General features: G+C 45.9%; 1 protein-coding gene across 1 annotated transcript in view; it reads left to right on the top strand.

Annotated features, from left to right (window-relative positions):
* The window catches only part of LOC118092540 (multidrug resistance-associated protein 1), a 74,312-nt gene that overhangs the window by 24,884 nt on the left and 30,875 nt on the right, over positions 1–18,553 (top strand). Inside the window, exons 6-14 of the mRNA XM_035130680.2 lie at positions 2,862–2,923; positions 4,338–4,469; positions 5,738–5,965; positions 8,941–9,118; positions 10,322–10,483; positions 11,571–11,663; positions 12,579–12,782; positions 16,652–16,798; positions 17,967–18,054. Of these exons, the coding sequence (XP_034986571.2) occupies positions 2,862–2,923; positions 4,338–4,469; positions 5,738–5,965; positions 8,941–9,118; positions 10,322–10,483; positions 11,571–11,663; positions 12,579–12,782; positions 16,652–16,798; positions 17,967–18,054 (1,294 nt within the window). The remainder of the gene's footprint in view (positions 1–2,861; positions 2,924–4,337; positions 4,470–5,737; positions 5,966–8,940; positions 9,119–10,321; positions 10,484–11,570; positions 11,664–12,578; positions 12,783–16,651; positions 16,799–17,966; positions 18,055–18,553) is intronic.

Raw genomic sequence — 18,553 nt, 5'->3', positions numbered from 1 at the left:
TTGAGTAATTTATCTTAATGAAGACTCTAATGAATGGTAATGTAATCCAAGGCAGAATTTGCTTGGAACCTGAACTTGGGTATTTTTGGTTACAGCGACTGTTTTGCCGTGAATTGATTCATTTCAAAGGAGGCATTTCTTCCTAATAGGAATGCAATCAATCAGAAAGAGCAGTCAAAGCCCTTCATCGTGTTTGACCTGTTGCCACTGACTTCTGCCAACATAAATATTTGTCTTCAGCCTATTCTCTGCCTCTTTTGATCCCTGGGGCAGATAAAATCTTGCTCTTTGGCTCTTGCTAGTAGTTTAGTTTTGATAGCTAGCAAAATGCTGGTGAGGCTGGCGAGCAGGTGGCCTAGGCTCCCCTTCCCGTTGTGCACTAGCCTGTTCATTCTTTCCCCAGATCCAGGACTGAGAACCTCACTGCCTTTAAGCCATATCCATCAATGGCTACTGGCTGTTCCGGTAGTTCAGAGGGGTTTCCATGCAGATCTGCTTTCTATTATTTTTGGGAGTTGTCCGTATGGTGTGCTTCCATGGAAAACTTGAGCACGCGAAGGAATGCGATAATGCGGGAAGTGCTTGGCTTCTATACTTCATGACAACGCTCTCTGTAACCAAGAGGTGGTTGCGTTGGCTGTGCCAAAGTTAGGAGTGGAATCGGGGAGATCCTTACCCCGCCCCCTTGCCATTCCTTTGGAAATATAATTATGGTAGGGTAGCGGCTGTTGTTTCCCCTCGCTTTTAAATCAAAGCATAACTTGTGCCTGGTTCAATTCGTCTGAGATGATACATAAGAGCATATTGGCTTTTGTTTTTTTAGCTGCTGCTTTCCCCCTTAACCAAAGGGTGGGGACCACCATGCCTCGATGTGTTGTTTGTGACCTCATAAGCCCTGCCATATGTAAACAGACTTCCAGACGCAGATGATTAATAGGGCAGTTGGGGCTCCAGCAGCTGTTTGATAAGTTAGGGACACTCTGGACTGTTCAGCGGAAAGCAAGGACAGAGGGTGCCTGTCTCCGGCCTGGAGAAATAACTTTATAATGTGTTGTGTCGCTGGGCCAGGAGCAGCGAGTTCTCGCTCGGCTTGGCTCTGTGTGGCCAAAGCAGCCCTCTTCCCTTTCCCGGACCCAGCTGAATTCGTGCAGGTGGTGGTGGTGATAACAGGCCAAGTGAGGTAGTCGTGAAGCCAAGAAGCCGAGACAGGTTCATGGTTGCTGGGATTGGGGTGTTGGTGGAAGCTGGCAGGGCTAGAGACCAGCAGGTTGGCAAAAGCTGGCATAAGCAGGGAGCTTTTGCAGAACAAAAAGTATAAGCTTTCTCATTCCCGGGGAAAGGAACTCGAGCAGTGCCACCGTGGGCTTTCGTGCTCACCACTCCAGGAAGGGAGTGCCAACCAGGGTTGGTGCAAGGGGCTCTCCTCCTTGGCAATGTGCTCTTTGTTGAAGTTGGTGGCTGCTTTTCAGCTCTGCGGTTGGGCGTTGAGCTAGAATGGAAGTGAGGGACTGAGCGATGTCTCACCACCCGGGAGACTGCCCTTTTTGTAACCCTGACTGCATGTTGTATAATTGGCCTGGCCTTTAATCTGTTGGGAGGGACTGAGACGCCAAATATTTTCTAGTTTGGCTGCGGGTTTCTGGCGCTGGGGAAGGGAAAGTTTCCCCTGATATCTCTAATAAAAACCGCTGACGCTCTTGCCATATGTGTGCTAAGGTGCTTTTGGAGCCAAGCAGCACTGGTTGACGGGAATATTTTTCAGTTTGTGGCAGGAAGATTTAAGTGAAGGGCAGTATAGCTCAGCGACAGAGCAGCTGCATTGCATGTAGAAGATCTCAAGTTCGGCCTCTGGCCTCTCGAGCTAAAGGCCCCTCCCTGAAAATCTGGAGGAGTCTTACCTGTCGGCATAAATAATACTAGCATTATTCAGGATTTCAATCGGGGGCCTTTAGCTGGAGATGTCCGGGTCAGCCTTGGGACATGGCACAGGCAAAGAAGGTGCTCTGACTTGCTCTGAGGCAGCTTCCTGTGTTCTCGAACATTTTGTTTAAAACTTAAGAGTCTAATTGCAGAGGCAGGGATTGGGGCCTTGCAGCTGAGAATTAGCTAGCGGCTTCAATTTGGGGTTTCAGCATGATAAAACCTCCCCTCCCCCCCAAAAAAAATCTGGTACTTCTCCCCATTGCTGTTAGAGAGCTCCATTTGAAAATGTTTCTCGTGTTACAGGTGAAACTCGAAAAATTAGAATATCGTCGAAAAGTGCATTTATATCAGTAATGCAACTTATTATTTATTATTTTTCTTTAAATTTTTACAAATGCTTTCTTTTGGAAATTCCACAGTAATAAAACAAATAGTTACAATAATACAAAAATAAACATTGCTATTACATTTCATTAATTACATTCCCATTTATAATTGACCCGCCTAACGACAAATAATTGCAATTACAACAAATAAAGGCTTGACATATCTTGCTTTGCATTTCATGCATCTATCTCATATATTGGTTTCACCTTTTAAGTTGCATTACTGAAATAAATGCACTTTTTGACGATATTCTAATTTTCCGAATTTCACCTGTATATACAAACACACTGGGGTTTTGTGGGATGTGCCATCTACGTGCTTGGTTTTAATTTGGCATGTGTTATTGATCTGAATTCATAATGTTAAATGGGAATCGTTAGTTTTTGTGTGCAAGTTAGTGTGTATAATAAGACTAAAATTCAGAATGGAAATGAAAGTAGGTTTGGCATGCTTTGTTGGGATTTTGAAAAAGCACTTGGGTGTTACATTCTGCAGAAAAGCAGAAATACTAAATCAGATTTGTAACAGGTTGAATATTTTTCACTCCTTAGAATCCCTGCCCGGAATCCAGCGCTCCTTTTCTGTCCAGGATCACATTCTGGTGGATCACTGGGTAAGAGGACAAATGGTTCACAGCAGAGCTCCACCAACCTACTTTCCCTATGCCTGTTTAAGGTTTGCTCGAGGCTCTGTTATCCTTGGCAGTTTGACATATAAGTCATATTGGGAGCTGGCTCCTCCTTAGAAAGAAATGAGAAACAAAAATGGTTGTGTATCAAGCATTCCAAGTGAAATAAACCAATGACCATATGAATAACAGCATATTTGAGGAGTGAAGCATTGAAATTCTGAAAGACAGTGGGTTGGCTGTTTTCTTTCTCTCTTTCTCTTTCTCTTTCATTCTCTCTCGGTTTTCCTTCCTTCCTTCCTCTTTTCTTATCTAAGGCAGGGATGGGGATGTCCTTGACCACTCCCATCAGCCTCAGCCACGATGGCCAATGATCCGGGATGATGGGAATTGTAGTCCAGCACCCAGCTAGTGGAGCTTAAGTTCCCTGCTGCTGGTCTAAGGCATGTACCTATGTTTGCATTTCATATGTGCTGCGCTTGTGTGCCTAGTGGCTTATTAGTCCCATGTTTCTGCTACAGAAATACTGATTATATATACTTGCAGTTCTCTGTAAGTGGTTTTGCCACTGGACGTTGCCTAAAGCAATGTGCAATATTATTATTATTATTATTATTATTATTATTATTATTATTATTATTATTAAAAAGCAGCATAAAAACAAATACAGTGGTGACTCTAGTTGCGTTCACCTCCCGTTATGTATCTTTCAGGATGTGTATGCAGCAAACCCAAAAGTATTTTTCCGAGTTTCGCTGAGCGTGCATGCACAGAAGTGCTGAACTGTGCCATGTGCAGAAGTGGCACCTCTGGTTGCAAATTTCTTGGGATCTGACCGGAGCTCCGGAACGGATCCCGTGCGCAACCGGCGGTGCCCCTGTACTTAAAAAACAACAGCAGCATAAATAGAATAGAATTTGATATAAACACAGTTGTGTAAAACAGCAGTAACCAGGTAAAAAGAGTTCAACTGAAAACAGCAAAGAAAGCTTTTTTTATTTTTGTAAAATAGACGCAAGCAGCAAAAAAGTTCCACTCTGAGGCCAAGCAGATCTTGTTTCAAGGATAGAAGGGACCCTGAGCCATAAGCCACCCATGACGGGAGAAGAATGGAGAGCTTTTGGGGGAGGCCATATTGTTTTAGGATTATATCACACTATAAAACTATGATGCCAACTGGTGTGCTATTCAGTAGAGGGGAAATTGCAGCTGTTTCCATAACTTTTGACTGGGGGGTGGTCCTGAGTGCTCTGAATTTCTATGCACTGTTTGACTAACTGCTGCATTTTACAGACACCTGAATTGTTCCAGGTGAAACCTTGACAGCAGCTGTATACACCTACCTCTGAGATGTGCTTCATTATTCAATCACCTGAGAGTTGTGCCTTTTCTAACGTAGGTTGATGGTTCATGGATATCGGCAGCCATTGGAAGCGAAAGACTTGTGGTCGTTAAACAAGGAGGATACGTCTGAAGAAGTGGTGCCGGGTATGGTTCAGAACTGGACGAAGGAGTATGCGAAGGCAAAAACGTAAGTTTTTTTCAGTTTACCGTCAGCATTAAACTACTAAGAATACAAAAGTGGGGAGCCTGTGGCTGCCAGGTGTTGCTTGATATCATTCCTTGTGCTGGCTAGGGCTTGTAGGGGGTATTGCAGATCATTCTCGGTAACTCCACTGAGGTTTCACCTTTCATTTTCTCTGTAGACTTTCTTTCTAAAACAAAGTCTGTAAAACAGAAAGAATGAAGAAGGTGGGGGGGGGGTGGAGCTCCTCAACCGTTTCTGTCATGGTTCTGCAAAATGTGGGAAGCGCTTGGTGAGTCCAGGAGAGGGGAGAAGGCAAAAAAGTCAATGAATAGCTGAATTGCAAGCCCTGCCTTGCAGCTATTCAAAGCCTCAGTCTCTGAAACACAGTTGCACGCAGGCAATTCCAAAATCAACGGATGGTTTACAGCAGGGGTCAGCAAAGTTTTTGTGGCTTGGGCTGGTTCATGGTCCCGCAGATGCTGGGGTGGGCCGGAGCTTCCTGCAGCCAATGGGAAACCAGCCAGCGTCGTGGAAAGTGGTCCCCGCTCTGCTCTGCGCCAGTTTAGTGCAGGGCCGGTTAAATGACCCCCATGGGCCGCTTGTGGCCCATGGGCTTTAGGTTGCCGACCCCTGATTTACAGCATATTTGCAAGGAACGCAGGCCTGCTTCTCTGCCGAGGCATTTCCCGCCTCTTCTTCGACTTTCTTGCAGATGCAAGACTTTGCATAACTTCGAAACCCATTTCCCTATCATTTAAAGCAGCCTGATGCAAAAGAAGCCAGGGTGTGTGCACCTTTAACAGATTATTTATTTATTTATTTATTTATTTATTGAATTTATATACCGCCCTATACCCAGGGGGACTCAAGAGTATTTCAGCCTGTCACACAAGGTAAACCTGCTGCAATTCTCTCTTCTATATGGCTACTAAACATGCAGGCAACTTGGCTCCTTTTGCATGTGGCCACCGCCCTCGTCTCTCCCTCCGCCCTTCACAAAAAGCAGCATCTAATGACCAGGAGGAGAACCGCACCTGACCTGCCACCTGCACCTGGGGTTAGAAACTTGCTCACCAGGTGATGTTGGGCTGCCAATTCCTGGCCAGCGTTCAAGGGATGTTAGGAGCTGTAATCCAGCAATATCTGGAGTGGGTGGCGGCGGCAATGAGTTCTACACCATTTTTTCATATTTGCAATAAAGAAATATGAAAATATGTGCGAATGAAGTATGCGAGTGAATACAGAATCTCTGGACGCTTCTTTTTCGATAGGCTCTCGACTCCAATGATGTACTCGCCCAAGAAACCCACAAAAACCAGTGGCTCGAACGGGGATGTGACGGAAGAAGTTGAAGCTCTGATCATTAAACCGTCTCAAAGGGACAAGGAGCCGTCTCTTGCTAAGGTGTTATACAAGTCGTTTGGGCCGTACTTCCTCATGAGCTTCCTGTTCAAGGCCTTCCATGACCTTATGATGTTTGCAGGACCTGAAATATTAAAGTAAGCATAGCGCTGTCTTGCTCCCATCACTGTAGAGTGCATGGATAGTTGCTGGTATCAAACTTTTCCATGGGTGGTTGTAGATTGCTTTTGATCCTCCTCATTCCTTTATGAAGCAGAGAGTGGTTTACTTGGGTCTCCCAGCCATTTCCTACTTTCACACTCATCAGGACCAGAAGTGGATGTCCTCAGACTAGGGTTGCCGTATTTCTTTTTTTAAAAAAAATATTTTTTGTTGTTTTTTCTGACATACACATAACCATAAATTTATAAGATGCAAATTAAGCCAAATAAAATACATAAGCCATCACCAAACAAATGTTTACATGCTCCCATTCCCCCCTACCTTCATACCCAATTTTAGTTCTGCCGAACCCAGCTTCCCTTTCGCTTCACATTTAGTTTTACAGTTTATCTCTTACATTTTGCGCTTTTCTTTTATCTTATTTTCATCAGTCCCCTTCTTTATCCATATTTTATATTTAACAGGGTTGCCGTATTTCATACAGTGAAAATCCAGACACTAAAAGGTGTTTTGTTTTGTTTTTGTAAAGTTTCCTCAAAGTTGTTGAGCTTTTTTGGCAAATTTACACATACAAAAACTGACATCTTAGTGATCCCCCCCCCCCGACACTGCTTCCGACTGCGGTATTCTGGATATGTCTGGGAAATTCCAGGATATATGAAAACCCTACCCCAGACCATTCACCACCCAGAGAAGTGCAGTGACCTGGGGCCTCCAGAGGTATGAGAAATGGTTCAAACAGGTCCTGACTTGGAACAGGTGGTTGACTAACTTGCATCAGTGCTGGAATGGTGACAACACTTTGCAGGCACTTCTAGGATGGAATAGTTGAGATGGCTTTAGACAACTAGTTGGGGTATTTTTTTGCAACACCGAGTGGTGATAATCCAGTGCGACTAGATTGAGAAGATCCAAAGCTGGTGAGCTCTGGGGCACCAAGCATAATTCCATCCCTGCATTCCAGGGGGTTGCACTAGATGACTTTTTGAGTCCCTTCCAGCTTTACCATTTTATAATCCCTAGACCAGTGATGGCCAAACTTGGCCCTCCAGCTGGTTTTTTGGGGACTACAATTCCCATCATCCCTGACCACTGGTCCTGTTAGCTAGGGATGATGGGAGTTGTAGTCCCAAGACAGCTGGAGGGCCAAGTTTGGCCCATCACTGCCCTAGACGATAAATTACGAATACTGTTGAAAAGAAACCCTGGAGCTAGCTGGGGACAAGTTTCATGCAATATGGTGGGATTTTATTTCCTATGTGAACTAACCCTCAATTACAAGAAGGGCTGCCGCCTGCCTCTCTGGAAATCTGGAACTTGTAAATGCGGGCTGGTTCTCTGCAAAGTTATAGGACCTGGGCTAACATTTGCTGCGAACCGTGATATGTTCTTCTTTCTTCAACACCATCTGTATCTTGAACTTGGGCCATTCTTTAAGATACTTTGGAACTCCATGCCATCATTTCTCTTCTCCTTTTAACTTTCAGGATTTCGGTTGGTTTGCTTTGTTTATGGTCTGCAAAACCAATAAAAAAAATTATTTCGAAAAAAGAACATCAGTACATCAGCACAGATGTGGGCAGGGAGGATGGTTTAGTTTCTGTGTTTTTTGGTTTAGCTGAAATAAAATGCGCAAGGCAAGGGTGATGACCGGCTCGATTAAAGGAATAGCAAGATCCGTTCTCTCCCTCGCAAGTCTGGCACGCTTAGGTAAACTGCTGTCTAGGAGTTTACTTGGTGTTTCTGTTCCTCCACTTACGACGGGTTTTCACAGCATTTGGAGGCACTCTTGGCAATCCCCTTGGAAGATTTTCAAACATTCCTTGGTGAGAAGGTACAGAACCTCTTCCCTGAAGATGGCTTGCTAACCCTCTCCTGACCTTCCTGTCCACTGCAGGGCAATGTGGCTCTGTTTGAGCAGGAACACTTTGTTCACATAAAACTGCGATTGAACTCTAGTACATTTGCTCAGCAATCCATGCAAATGGCCTGTGCCTCATATGAAAGCCAAGCGATTTGTTCATCTTGTTCAAAATGAACTTCTCTGGAGTGTAATAGCACTCCAGGGTCTTCAGCAGAGAGATGCCTTTTGTATTGCCTGCCACCTTCTACTTTTAGCCAGAGCTGTCTGGAATTGACCCTTATAAATGCAAAAAAAAAGCTCTTTCATAAAACGCCAGTGCTTCTCTCTTAACACCGCACCCTGGAGTTTTAGATAGAGAACACGGGCAATGTGATTTTTAAGGAAATATTTGGGAAGGAGGTGCTGAAATCTCAGTGGCAAGCCCACCCCGTACTTACTTTGGAACAAACATTGTTTTAACCGATTCTCATTTTTATATAGTTGTAACCCCTGGAATCTTATGGTGGTGGAGGGAGGGGTAAGAAAGCCAAAGAAACAAACCCACAAAAACCTCCCTTATGCATGACATGCTTGGAAGTCTGTCCGGTCTAGTAAGTTATGCATCTTTCCCACTTTATTGCTTTACAAAGGCAGCACTCTGAAATAATCAAGCGTCGCCAATGGCCTCTTTAGTGGTGGCTCTGCAGAACGCTTTTCCCAGGCTGCTTGCCTGGTCCATACCATTAAGTATGGCAAGGATTTTTTTTAAAATGCTTTTAATTTCCCCATGTGCTGAAGTATATTTTTAAGCAGCTATTTAATTGGATTTTAGGAGACCTTACAGCTGTTAAATTGAATTGTCCTCTTTTTCTTTCATTAGCCACTTCAAAAATGTTTGCATTTAAGAGCTGGTTGGAATTAACACACACACCCCTCTTTAATTGACCTGTTTCACGGCCAGAGTGTTTTCAGTCTTGTTTCCTTGCAGGCACACGCTGTCTTTGGGCCTGTAGGGAACTGGAGATGGTGAACTTCCCTCGCTCACTGGCCAACCAGGGCTTTTTGCTGGCTTCCTTTCAAATGTCCCATGGCTTGCTTCGTTTGCAGGTTGCTCATCAACTTTGTGAATGACAAGGACGCCCCCAATTGGCAAGGCTACCTGTACACAGTTCTCCTCTTTGTCTCTGCCGGCCTGCAGACTCTGGTCCTCCACCAGTACTTCCACATCTGCTTTGTGACGGGGATGAGGCTTAAAACAGCTGTGATCGGTGCAGTCTATCGGAAGGTAGAGACCTGCAAATGTATAATACCCTAACTCCGTCTGACATCACTTTATCTACAGGGATTGGCACCCGCAGTGAACTAGACTAAATGTCTCTCTCAGTAAGCTTTCATCCTAAACCTCCATGGTTGGCTTTAACTTTAGGCTGGGGTAGCATTGCTGCATTGCTCCGCAGCTGCATAGGGAGCCGCGACGGTCCTCGCCCACATCTCGAGGCCCTGCCCTGGTTGCAGCCGCTTACAAATGACTTCCACCCTAGAAGCGTAGCTAAGCAATGCCACTCCTTATCCTTTGGGGAATGGCTTACTCCAGATGGCAAATGAAGCCGATGTGCTCTAATTACTCACTTGGAAGAAGGGCGGTGGCTTCTTTGCGTAAACCAGAACATTCCCTGTCTGAGAGCGGCAGTCAGTCAGTGTGGACAATACTGAGCTCAATGGATAGATAGTCTGGCTCCATATTAAGCCAGCTTCCTATGCTCCCAGTGGCATTTTCATTCCTTTCTCCTTGGTGATGTTTGTTTTGAAAGGGATCCAAATTCACCTTAGAGACACTGCCTGCTTCTATCAGAAACGATGACAGGACAGTCTTACACCAGTTCACGCCAGCTGTTCATCTCACCCAGTATCGCCTGTCCTGATTCGTAGTAGTTCCTCAGGGTCCGTGGCTAAAAGAGATCTTCCCAGTCACCTGCTTTCTGATTCTTATTAGTAGGAGATACCAGGGGTTGGTAGTGGGAGCTCCTCTTTGCAAAAGAATGTGCTCTACCACCAAATACCGGCCCCTCCACAAAGCCTTGTCTGAATACCATCTAGCAAATTAATAAACTCAACTTGTTTGATGATATATGCTTATTTAGTTAACCTTTCACTATTTAATTGATGTTTCTGGCTCATTGGTATGACCTATCTCAAACCTTTGGAGGTTATTTTTTTTAAAAAGAGAGAAAGAAAAATGCTTTTGATTTCTAAAGCTCTAGGCATGACGGGTTTTCCATTTGAGAGCATTCTGTCCCAAACTTTAAGCCCATGCTTGCCTTCCCTTTAGTTCATGTGTTTATATGTGTGTGTGTTTATCCAGCACCTTCGCTGCCAAACTCCTGCATCTAAAGAAGTAGGATTTTGCCAATCAAAATTCTTTATGCCCCAGCAAACCTTCCAGCCTCTGGACTTTTCATTTTGTCTTCCTCTCCTCTACCCTGCCAAGGCCTTGGTCATCACAAATTCAGCAAGGAAGACTTCTACAGTTGGAGAAATTGTCAACCTGATGTCGGTGGATGCCCAGAGGTTCATGGACTTGGCTACCTACATCAACATGGTCTGGTCTGCACCTCTTCAAGTCATACTGGCTCTCTATTTGCTGTGGGAGGTAAAAGTTCTGTGTGTCCATTGTTTCCTTTACTGTAGCTAAACAATGGTGCTTATTTTACTCAAGGGAAAGCCAGAATCCTGTCATTAAAGAATTAGGGCTTTAGAATCCAGGATGGGATAGCAGGGAAGGGAAGCAAGTGCAGACAGCTCTCTGTCTTGGACTGGTAGGATGCAGAGGAATGGGGGAAGGAACCAGCTGGGGAACCATCAAGGGAAGAAGCCTCAGAGCCCAGGGAGTGATGGTGGGACAACGATGAGTGGTCACAGGGAGAAGACTGGGGGGGGGAGGTGTCAGAAGCCGAAGGCTTTAGTGAGCAGGGAGAATCTGTGGCAGAGAGAAGTCCAGAATCAGAGGCAGAAACTGAAGCAGGAGAGGAGGGAGGCCAAGAAGCAGAGATGAGTCAGACTTGACGCAGAGTCATGGGTGTCTCCCCCTCCTCCTGTGTTAAGCTCCCCTCCCCGCTGGTCTCCCAGAATCAGAAGAGAGCTGAAATGGGCAGAGCAGTGGCAGGCTGCACGCAGGCACAGTCTCTAATTGTTTGGGAAAAGCCCTGGGGAGGCAGGGACTTTTAGTCTTGGCAATTGATTCATGGGGTCAGACTTTCTGGGGATGGGCTGCTGTGCTCATTAGGCCTGACAATCAACCGTTAATAAAGAGCTAGCTCCGACTTTGAATGGTATGATTTACTTCCAACTTGCTCTTTGACACTCTTACGCTGTAACCCTCAACTAATGACTGGAATCTGAGTATGCCAAGCTGTGAATCAAACTCCTGGTCCATGCAGCCCAGTGGTGTCTCCTCTGACTGGCAGTGGCTCGCCAGGTTCTCAGGAAGAGAAATGTTTCTCCCACCCTCTGTTACTTGACCCTCTTAACGGGAAATGGCAGGGGTTGAATCGGGGGACTCTGTGCCTTGAAGGCATGTGCTCTCCCACTCAGCACTCTTCCTCAGTTTCCTCTGGCTAGAAGGCAGGAAATGTTGCAGTACCTGCTCATTCCTGCAACGGTTCACCTTCAAGGTTACTGTTTGGACCGCGGGGGTTTTGTGCTTCCGTTATGCCGCATTCTAAATATGCTCTCTTTAGAATTTAGGTGCCTCGGTGTTGGCCGGTGTGGCTGTCATGCTGCTCCTGGTTCCAGTCAATGCTGTGATAGCAATGAAGACAAAGACCTATCAGGTAAGAGAGCCAGTGTGGTGTAGTGGTTAAGAGTGGTAGACTCTTAATCTGGGGTAGCGTCTCCGCTCCTCCACATGCAGCTGCTGGGTGACCTTGGGCTAGTCACACTTCTCTGAAGTCTCTCAGCCCCACTTCCCTCACAGAGTGTTTGTTGTGGGTGAGGAAGGGAAAGGAGAATGTTAGCCGCTTTGAGACTCCTTCGGGTAGTGATAAAGCGGGATATCAAATCCAAACTCTTCTTCTTCTTAAGAGACTTCCTTTCTGCAAAAGAACGATAGATTCCGTCTCTAAGGCACGTGTTGAGACTTCCTGTCTATCGTGCCTCACGGAAGAATGTTGCAAATTACCATACCAGCCAGTAATAGCAAGATCAGTATCTTGTGGTCTGATGTGACAGTCAACCATGCTTGTAAATCGCTCTGCACCTCTGGTGGGAAAGAACCTTCTCTAAGTGATCTTGCAAAAGATCCCCCATTTTCCTTTCTGCTTAAACCACAGACAACTAAGCATGTATGTTTAGTGTACTCAAGGGCTAATGACTCCTCTGGACCTGTTTTGCAAGGTTGGGCAAATCACATCGTTAACTAAGATGCTGCTACAAAACTAAGATGCTGCTAAAACATCTGTCAGTGGTGTTTTCAACCTTCCTGTCTTGTGAAGCCAGTCTAACGCTTTCACCTGCAGCTATCTCTTTGTTCCTTTCCTATTGATGGCTTGGCAGCACATGTCAGTTGTAAGTTTTACAAAACACAGTTTCCGTTTCTTAAAGCCACCTCATTTTATAGCTCAGAGCTACAAAGAAACCCAACAACAACATTTTTAAATGACGGGCTACTGTTCAAAAGTTTTATCGCAGGCCGACTTGGGAGAGAGAGCTGCCTCGACTTGCTTTTGTTGCGATTGGGTTCGTTTCAGGTTGCTCACATGAATTGCAAGGACAACAGGATTAAGCTGATGAATGAAATTCTCAATGGGATCAAAGTGCTAAAACTTTATGCCTGGGAATTAGCCTTCAAAGAGAAAGTCCTGGGGATCAGACAGGAAGAGCTGAAGGTGCTCAAAAAGTCCGCTTACCTCGGCGCAGTGGGGACGTTCACATGGGTGTGTGCCCCATTCTTGGTGAGTAAAACAATGCTTTCAAAAAGCTGCTAGTAGATGGTATTCTTACACACTGCTGTTTTCTGTGCATAGAACTCTGCTTGTTGCTTGCCACACATCTGGGCGTTCATTCAAAGAGGGAATGCTACAAGAATATTAACATACATTGTACTTTTGACATGCTGTCGTCATTCAAGCTAGGAGATTCTTGTTGCCCAGTGTTTATTTCATTTTATGCAGCACACAGTCCTGTGGCCTGGGGAATCCCTGTCCACTGTGGGAAACTTCAGACACCTTTGCCCAATTGATGTCAGTAGGACCAAAAAAAGGTTGCATGCTGGGGGAGGGGGCTGGGACATAGTTCTCCAAAGTTATCCTGGTCCCCCGGAACATCACCAAACCAGAGAGAGACTTAGACCAGCTTAGAAGCTAGCCCAAATCTTTCCCATGGATTTTCCTTCCCCTTTTCCTGCTGTCAAAAACAGAAAAGGCGAAAGCAGAGCATACAAGGGGCACAATTGCTGCCTTCTGACCTTACTTCCTCCCTGCTTCCTTCTTTTTGTAAACTGCTTTGAGGTTTTATTACAACCAAGCGATATATAAGTCTTGTGAAATACATAACGGCCCAGCAAGGGCGTTGGATGGGTGTTCAGAACAGAACACCAACTTTCCCAGCCCTTCCCCCACCAACCTTGGGATTGCAGCCATGGTACATTTTTTTGCCATCCTTCAGCTTAAACAAATCCTAGAGCAACTGCTACCAAAAAATGAAAGAAGAATGTAAAATAATCCAATAGCAAGAAGAAGAAACCATTAATGCTGCAGGAGCAGCAAAATAACAAACAAACAAACAAACAAACAAACAAACATGGAGCAATAAAACCAACAGAATTTTTATAAAACTGCTCTTGTCTGAAAGGCTTGGACTGTTTCAGAAGGTCTTTCATTGAAAAGGAAGTGTTTTAGGTTTAGTGCCAGGCAAGCCTCCCTGGGGAGGACATTCCATGTGACCACCACCACCAAGAAAACATCCCCCTCCCTGGTCATCACCCACCTAACTTCTTGACAGCATCCGTCCTGGGGCAGGGTGTTGGCAAAAAAACACCTTATGGTCTTTTCCAGCCTTATCTGTTGCTCAGAGCCGATTTGAGTCTGGCACCATCTTTGCCAACCTGCTCAGGGCAGCACAGGAACCTCCTATATGAAGCCATGTTCTGTAATGCTTACTTTCACCAGCTGGATTGGGTTCTGATTGCATGAAAATGGTTTGCTGCGCTGGGCTCAAACAAAGGGCGCAGCTTGCCTGCCTGGAGGTGGCAAACAAATAAGCCACAGCTACATATTAGGATAAAATGTGTGCTGTTCAGAGGTGTCAAGTGTTCTCTCCACTCAAGGATTCCTTTCCTTGAGTTGCTGCTTATGTTTACATTGCAGCAAGCTAGGAGGACCGGCAGAAGCACATCGCTCAGCCTTGACTTCAAAGGCGTGTCCAGAAATATTTTTACATGAATAGCAACATTAAAATAGTTGGAGCTGAACTTGGGACTGTCCCATCTCATGAAAGTCTCTGGGAGGTCGCTTAATTTCCCCATGGGGCTTGAAAGCAACTGGTAATTTAAAAGGGCTGCAGAAATTGGCATTTTCTTACACCTGATTTTGTGCTTTGATGACTGCGGTTCATTGAATTGTCCGTGGAGCATCCAGGGAGTCAGGCTGCTCAAATGTCATTTTGGTAATCCACTAGGATTTGTGTTTGTGTTTTGTGCTTAGGGTTAAGAAGAACCTAAAATTGCCTTAGAATCATAGAATCGTAGAGTTGGAAGGGACCACGAGGGTCATCTAGTGCAACCCCCTGCAGTGCAGGAATCTTTTGCCCAATGTGGGGCTTGAACCCTGAGATTAAGAGTCTCATTCTCTACTAGCTGAGCTATCCTTATTAGATAAGAGTAATCTAAACCAGGAGTGGCCAAGCTAATGCGTGGTTCATCATCATGCCGGCACAAAAGGCAATCGCTTTCACAGTGCTTGATGCTCAAATTAACTTTCATTTGGAGGAAATTATTTTTTCTAGTCCTCGTTGTTAGTACAGAGGAGCTTTTAGAAGTTTGGGCAAATGGCTGCAAGTTGATAGGGCGTTGGCTTTCCTAGTGGATGCATCATCTTTATCCTCTCATGCCTCTCCCCCCAAATACTGCCAAGATTTGGGTAGCTTGAACTGTGTGCTGGATTTGTGTTTCTTCAAGAACTTTGATCCTGTTGCCATCTTCCCACCCATCTGGTGTTGTTGCAGGGGCATGGAACAGAGCAGAGTGACTAAATCCGTTTACATCAGGCGTGTTGTTGGTCGATGGTGTTTTTGTGTGTCTTTGTAGATGCTGGGAGTAGAACAGGAAGAGTGGCATTGAATGAGGAATGGGTATTTAATGATTCGCATTTATGCAGCAAGGTGAGCGCAGCCTTATTGTAAGCCAGCATGCGCCTTGGCGAGAGGGGAGCTGAAGAGGGGAGGAATCCTTAAGTCTTAACACGTTTTCAAAATGAGCTTATTGCTTGATTTGTAGTTTTCCCACTGTCATTGCTTGTGGGTTGTTCCTTGCTTTTGCAAACTGCTTAGAGACTGTCCTGGTATTGAGTGTTCTGTATAAGTATGTGGGCCGTTTGATTATGGTGAGCCGTTTAATTAAAAGAGAAGAGGGAGAGGTTGTAAGTGGATCACCTGTTTTGCTTGCAAAGGGACCCAGGGTCAGTCCCAGTTTAAAAACAGAAGAAGCAGATGACACGGAATTCCCTCTTCTTGAGAAAATGGAGAGCTCCTGCCAATCCAAGTAGAAGGCCTGGAGTGGAGAACATTTAGCCCGCGAAATGTTGCTGGACTACAACTCCCGTCATCCTGGGCCATTGGCCACATTTGCTAGGGCTGATGGGAGTTGTGGTTCAGCGGTGTCTGGAGGACCAGAGTTTCCCCATTCCTGCAGTAGGTGACACTGGGCTGGAGAGGCAAATAGACCAGGTCAGACTAAGGCAGCTTTCTGAAATCTTTGAAAACCGGCAGCTCCGCTTAAGCTGGACTCCAGTCATGGTTCACTGTTTGCAATGTGAAACGCCCTTCTGCACGTTCTTTACACAATGCTAATATTTGCACAGTCCTGAGGACAATGAGTGACCCAGCCACGGCCATGTACAGGAAGCCTGTTAAGTCCACCTGGGTGTTCTTAAGGACAGCAAAATAATCAAGAGCTGTTTTGAAAAGGAACCCTTTGATTTAAGTGCTTTGTTGCTGAAAGGTCCTCCTAAGATGTAGGCCGAAAGCATCTTCTCGAGAGCACAAAGGAGCAGGGCAGAGAGCCCATTGCATGTGTCTCCATCCTGTAGCTTTTCAAAAGACTTTATTCCAAATATTTATACCTGCTTATCCACCTGCATTGTCAACACCATGGGGCTGTCATGCCCCAGCTGAGGGCTCTTACCCACACTTTCTCTTGCCTATGCAAGGGGTCTGGCCTCATGGAGATATGGCAGAAGAAACATGTCTCGTGGATAGTCTCTTCCCTGGGACTCAACGTTTTTTCTGAAGACACTGGTTCTGAATACCAAAGTGTCATCTCTCTCCACCCCCCCAAAACCCCACACATTTCTTTTTACTGAAAAAGTACAGCCTTCCCAAACATGGCACTCTCCAAGATGCTTTGGACTACAACTCCCATAAGCCATGGGTCTGATGGGAGTTGTAGTCCAAAACATAGAGGATATCAAGTTGGACAAAGGCTGCAATAAACAGGCAATGTGTAATCACTCTTTCTCCCTCCTTTTTATAAAGATGCACACACACACACACACACACACACACACACACACCAGGACAACATGTCATTGATTTCTTTTTTTTCCAGGTTGCTCTGTCAACATTTGCTGTTTTTGTGACAGTTTCTGACAAGAATGTCCTGGATGCTCAGAAAGCCTTTGTGTCGCTGGCGTTGTTTAACATCCTCCGGTTCCCCCTGAACATCCTTCCAATGGTCATCAGCAGCATTGTGCAAGTAAGGGTCTCTTTGCAGGCAGTTGCCTTGGGCCGGAGGTGGGCAGGGGGGGGGGAGAGAACTCCAACCAACTGTACACAGTTAAGAGTCTCACGCATATTCTTTTGCTCCTGTCCCTGCTCACTACTGGAATGTGGCCCCGGGTAGACTGGCCACAAGGAAACACAGCTCCTCAGCTGGAAAGCAAGCGAAAGCACTCAGGGTGCAGAACAAGCCAGCAAGCATTGTAGCCTTGGTGGGGATTCCTAAAGGCCAAATAAGGAGGCCGGGGCGGGGGGCGGGCCTGTGTTTTCCACATTGGCCAACCAGTTGCTTCTGGGCAGCCCTTAAGCAGGACAGGAAAGCAACAGCTGCCTCCCATGGTTGGCCCAGAGCAGCTGGGATTTGGTGGCCTGGAGGTTCCGCTTGTTTATCACAGTTATTAGTGTTTGATAGATCACACCACAGATTTGAATTGTACTGCTTGGCATCTGTCTGTCTCAGAAGAGTGCGCCTTCGAGGGTGAAGTCAAACTGTTGGAGAGTTACAGCGCCTGCTGTGGCCGTAGAGACCGATAACAGGAGGGCTATAATTTGTTCCAGCTGGGGCAGATGAAGGCGTCTGGTGGTTGTGCTGCTGCAGATGCACCATGGCGTTTCTTCTCTCTGGTCATTCCTCCTCTGGTTGCGGCTATGGATGCACGACCTGTCTGTCTCCAAGCGCTGCAGTCATCTGCAAGGGATTCCCCACAGGCCAGGGTTGATGTTGCCAGTCTTCACGTCCTGTTTGCTTGTTTTGTGCTATTGCTTTAGCTATTAATGTATTGAGAGACGGGGGTTGTACAATGCCTGGAGAATTTATTTCATAAGGCATCACGTAAGTGCAAATGAGAAACTTAATAATCTCTTCGCCCCGTGCTGAAATGACAAATAAGATTGTTGCCAGGTGGGTCCTTGTGGGGAAAAAGCAATTCCACAAAAGGAGGGGGGAATTCCTACAGAATACACCTAATCCGCTTCTTAAAGCCACCTAAACTAGTGGCAGCAAGCACATCCTGTGCCAGCAGATTCCCTGTGTTTGTTTTGCGTCGTCTGGCCAAAATTTTGTGAGAGCAAAAATTGGCAGACACCCGAAAACGAAATGCAAGAGGTATGCTTCATTCGAGCAACCTCTCGGCTTTGTTGCCTAGGCCAGCGTGTCTCTGAAGCGCCTCCGAGTCTTCCTGTCTCATGAGGAGTTGGATCCAGACAGCATCACCAGAAGTTCCATCAAAGACTGTAAGTTCAAGGTTTATTAGGGGCCAGGGGTGGAGTTTCCCACTTCATTTGCCTCTGCCACTTCCCACCACCAGATTATCCAGTCAGCATTGCTCAGGCTTCAAGGTGGCTTCTTCTAAGGCAGGGCTGGCCAACTCTCAAGAGACTGCGATCTGCTCACAGAATTAAAAACTGGCAGTGATCTAGGGGGATTCAGGTCAAAGTTGAGCTTTTTTTAGAGAGGAGAAAAGCCCTGTTTAAGAGGAATAGTGTTTACCCTCCCTTGCCCGGCTCAGCTCTTTGATGCTGAATGAGCTTGTGACAATGTCTAATTTGCATCCAGGTACAGATGGACCACAAAGTTCTCCAAGTCTTCCTTTCCCTGCCCTATGCAGAGTAGTAGTTTTAAGCCTTGCACTATGACCTGGGAGGTGAAGGTGCATATTCCCCCAACACAGCCAAGAAGCTCACTGGAAGACTCCTAGGAACACAGGAACCTGCCTTACATGGAGTCAGACTC

This window comes from Zootoca vivipara, chromosome 14, assembly GCF_963506605.1.
Source record: "Zootoca vivipara chromosome 14, rZooViv1.1, whole genome shotgun sequence".
In the NCBI taxonomy this organism is placed as follows: domain Eukaryota; kingdom Metazoa; phylum Chordata; class Lepidosauria; order Squamata; family Lacertidae; genus Zootoca; species Zootoca vivipara.
Note: the sequence above shows the minus strand (reverse complement) of the source record. Positions and strands in the feature narration are given on the sequence as shown.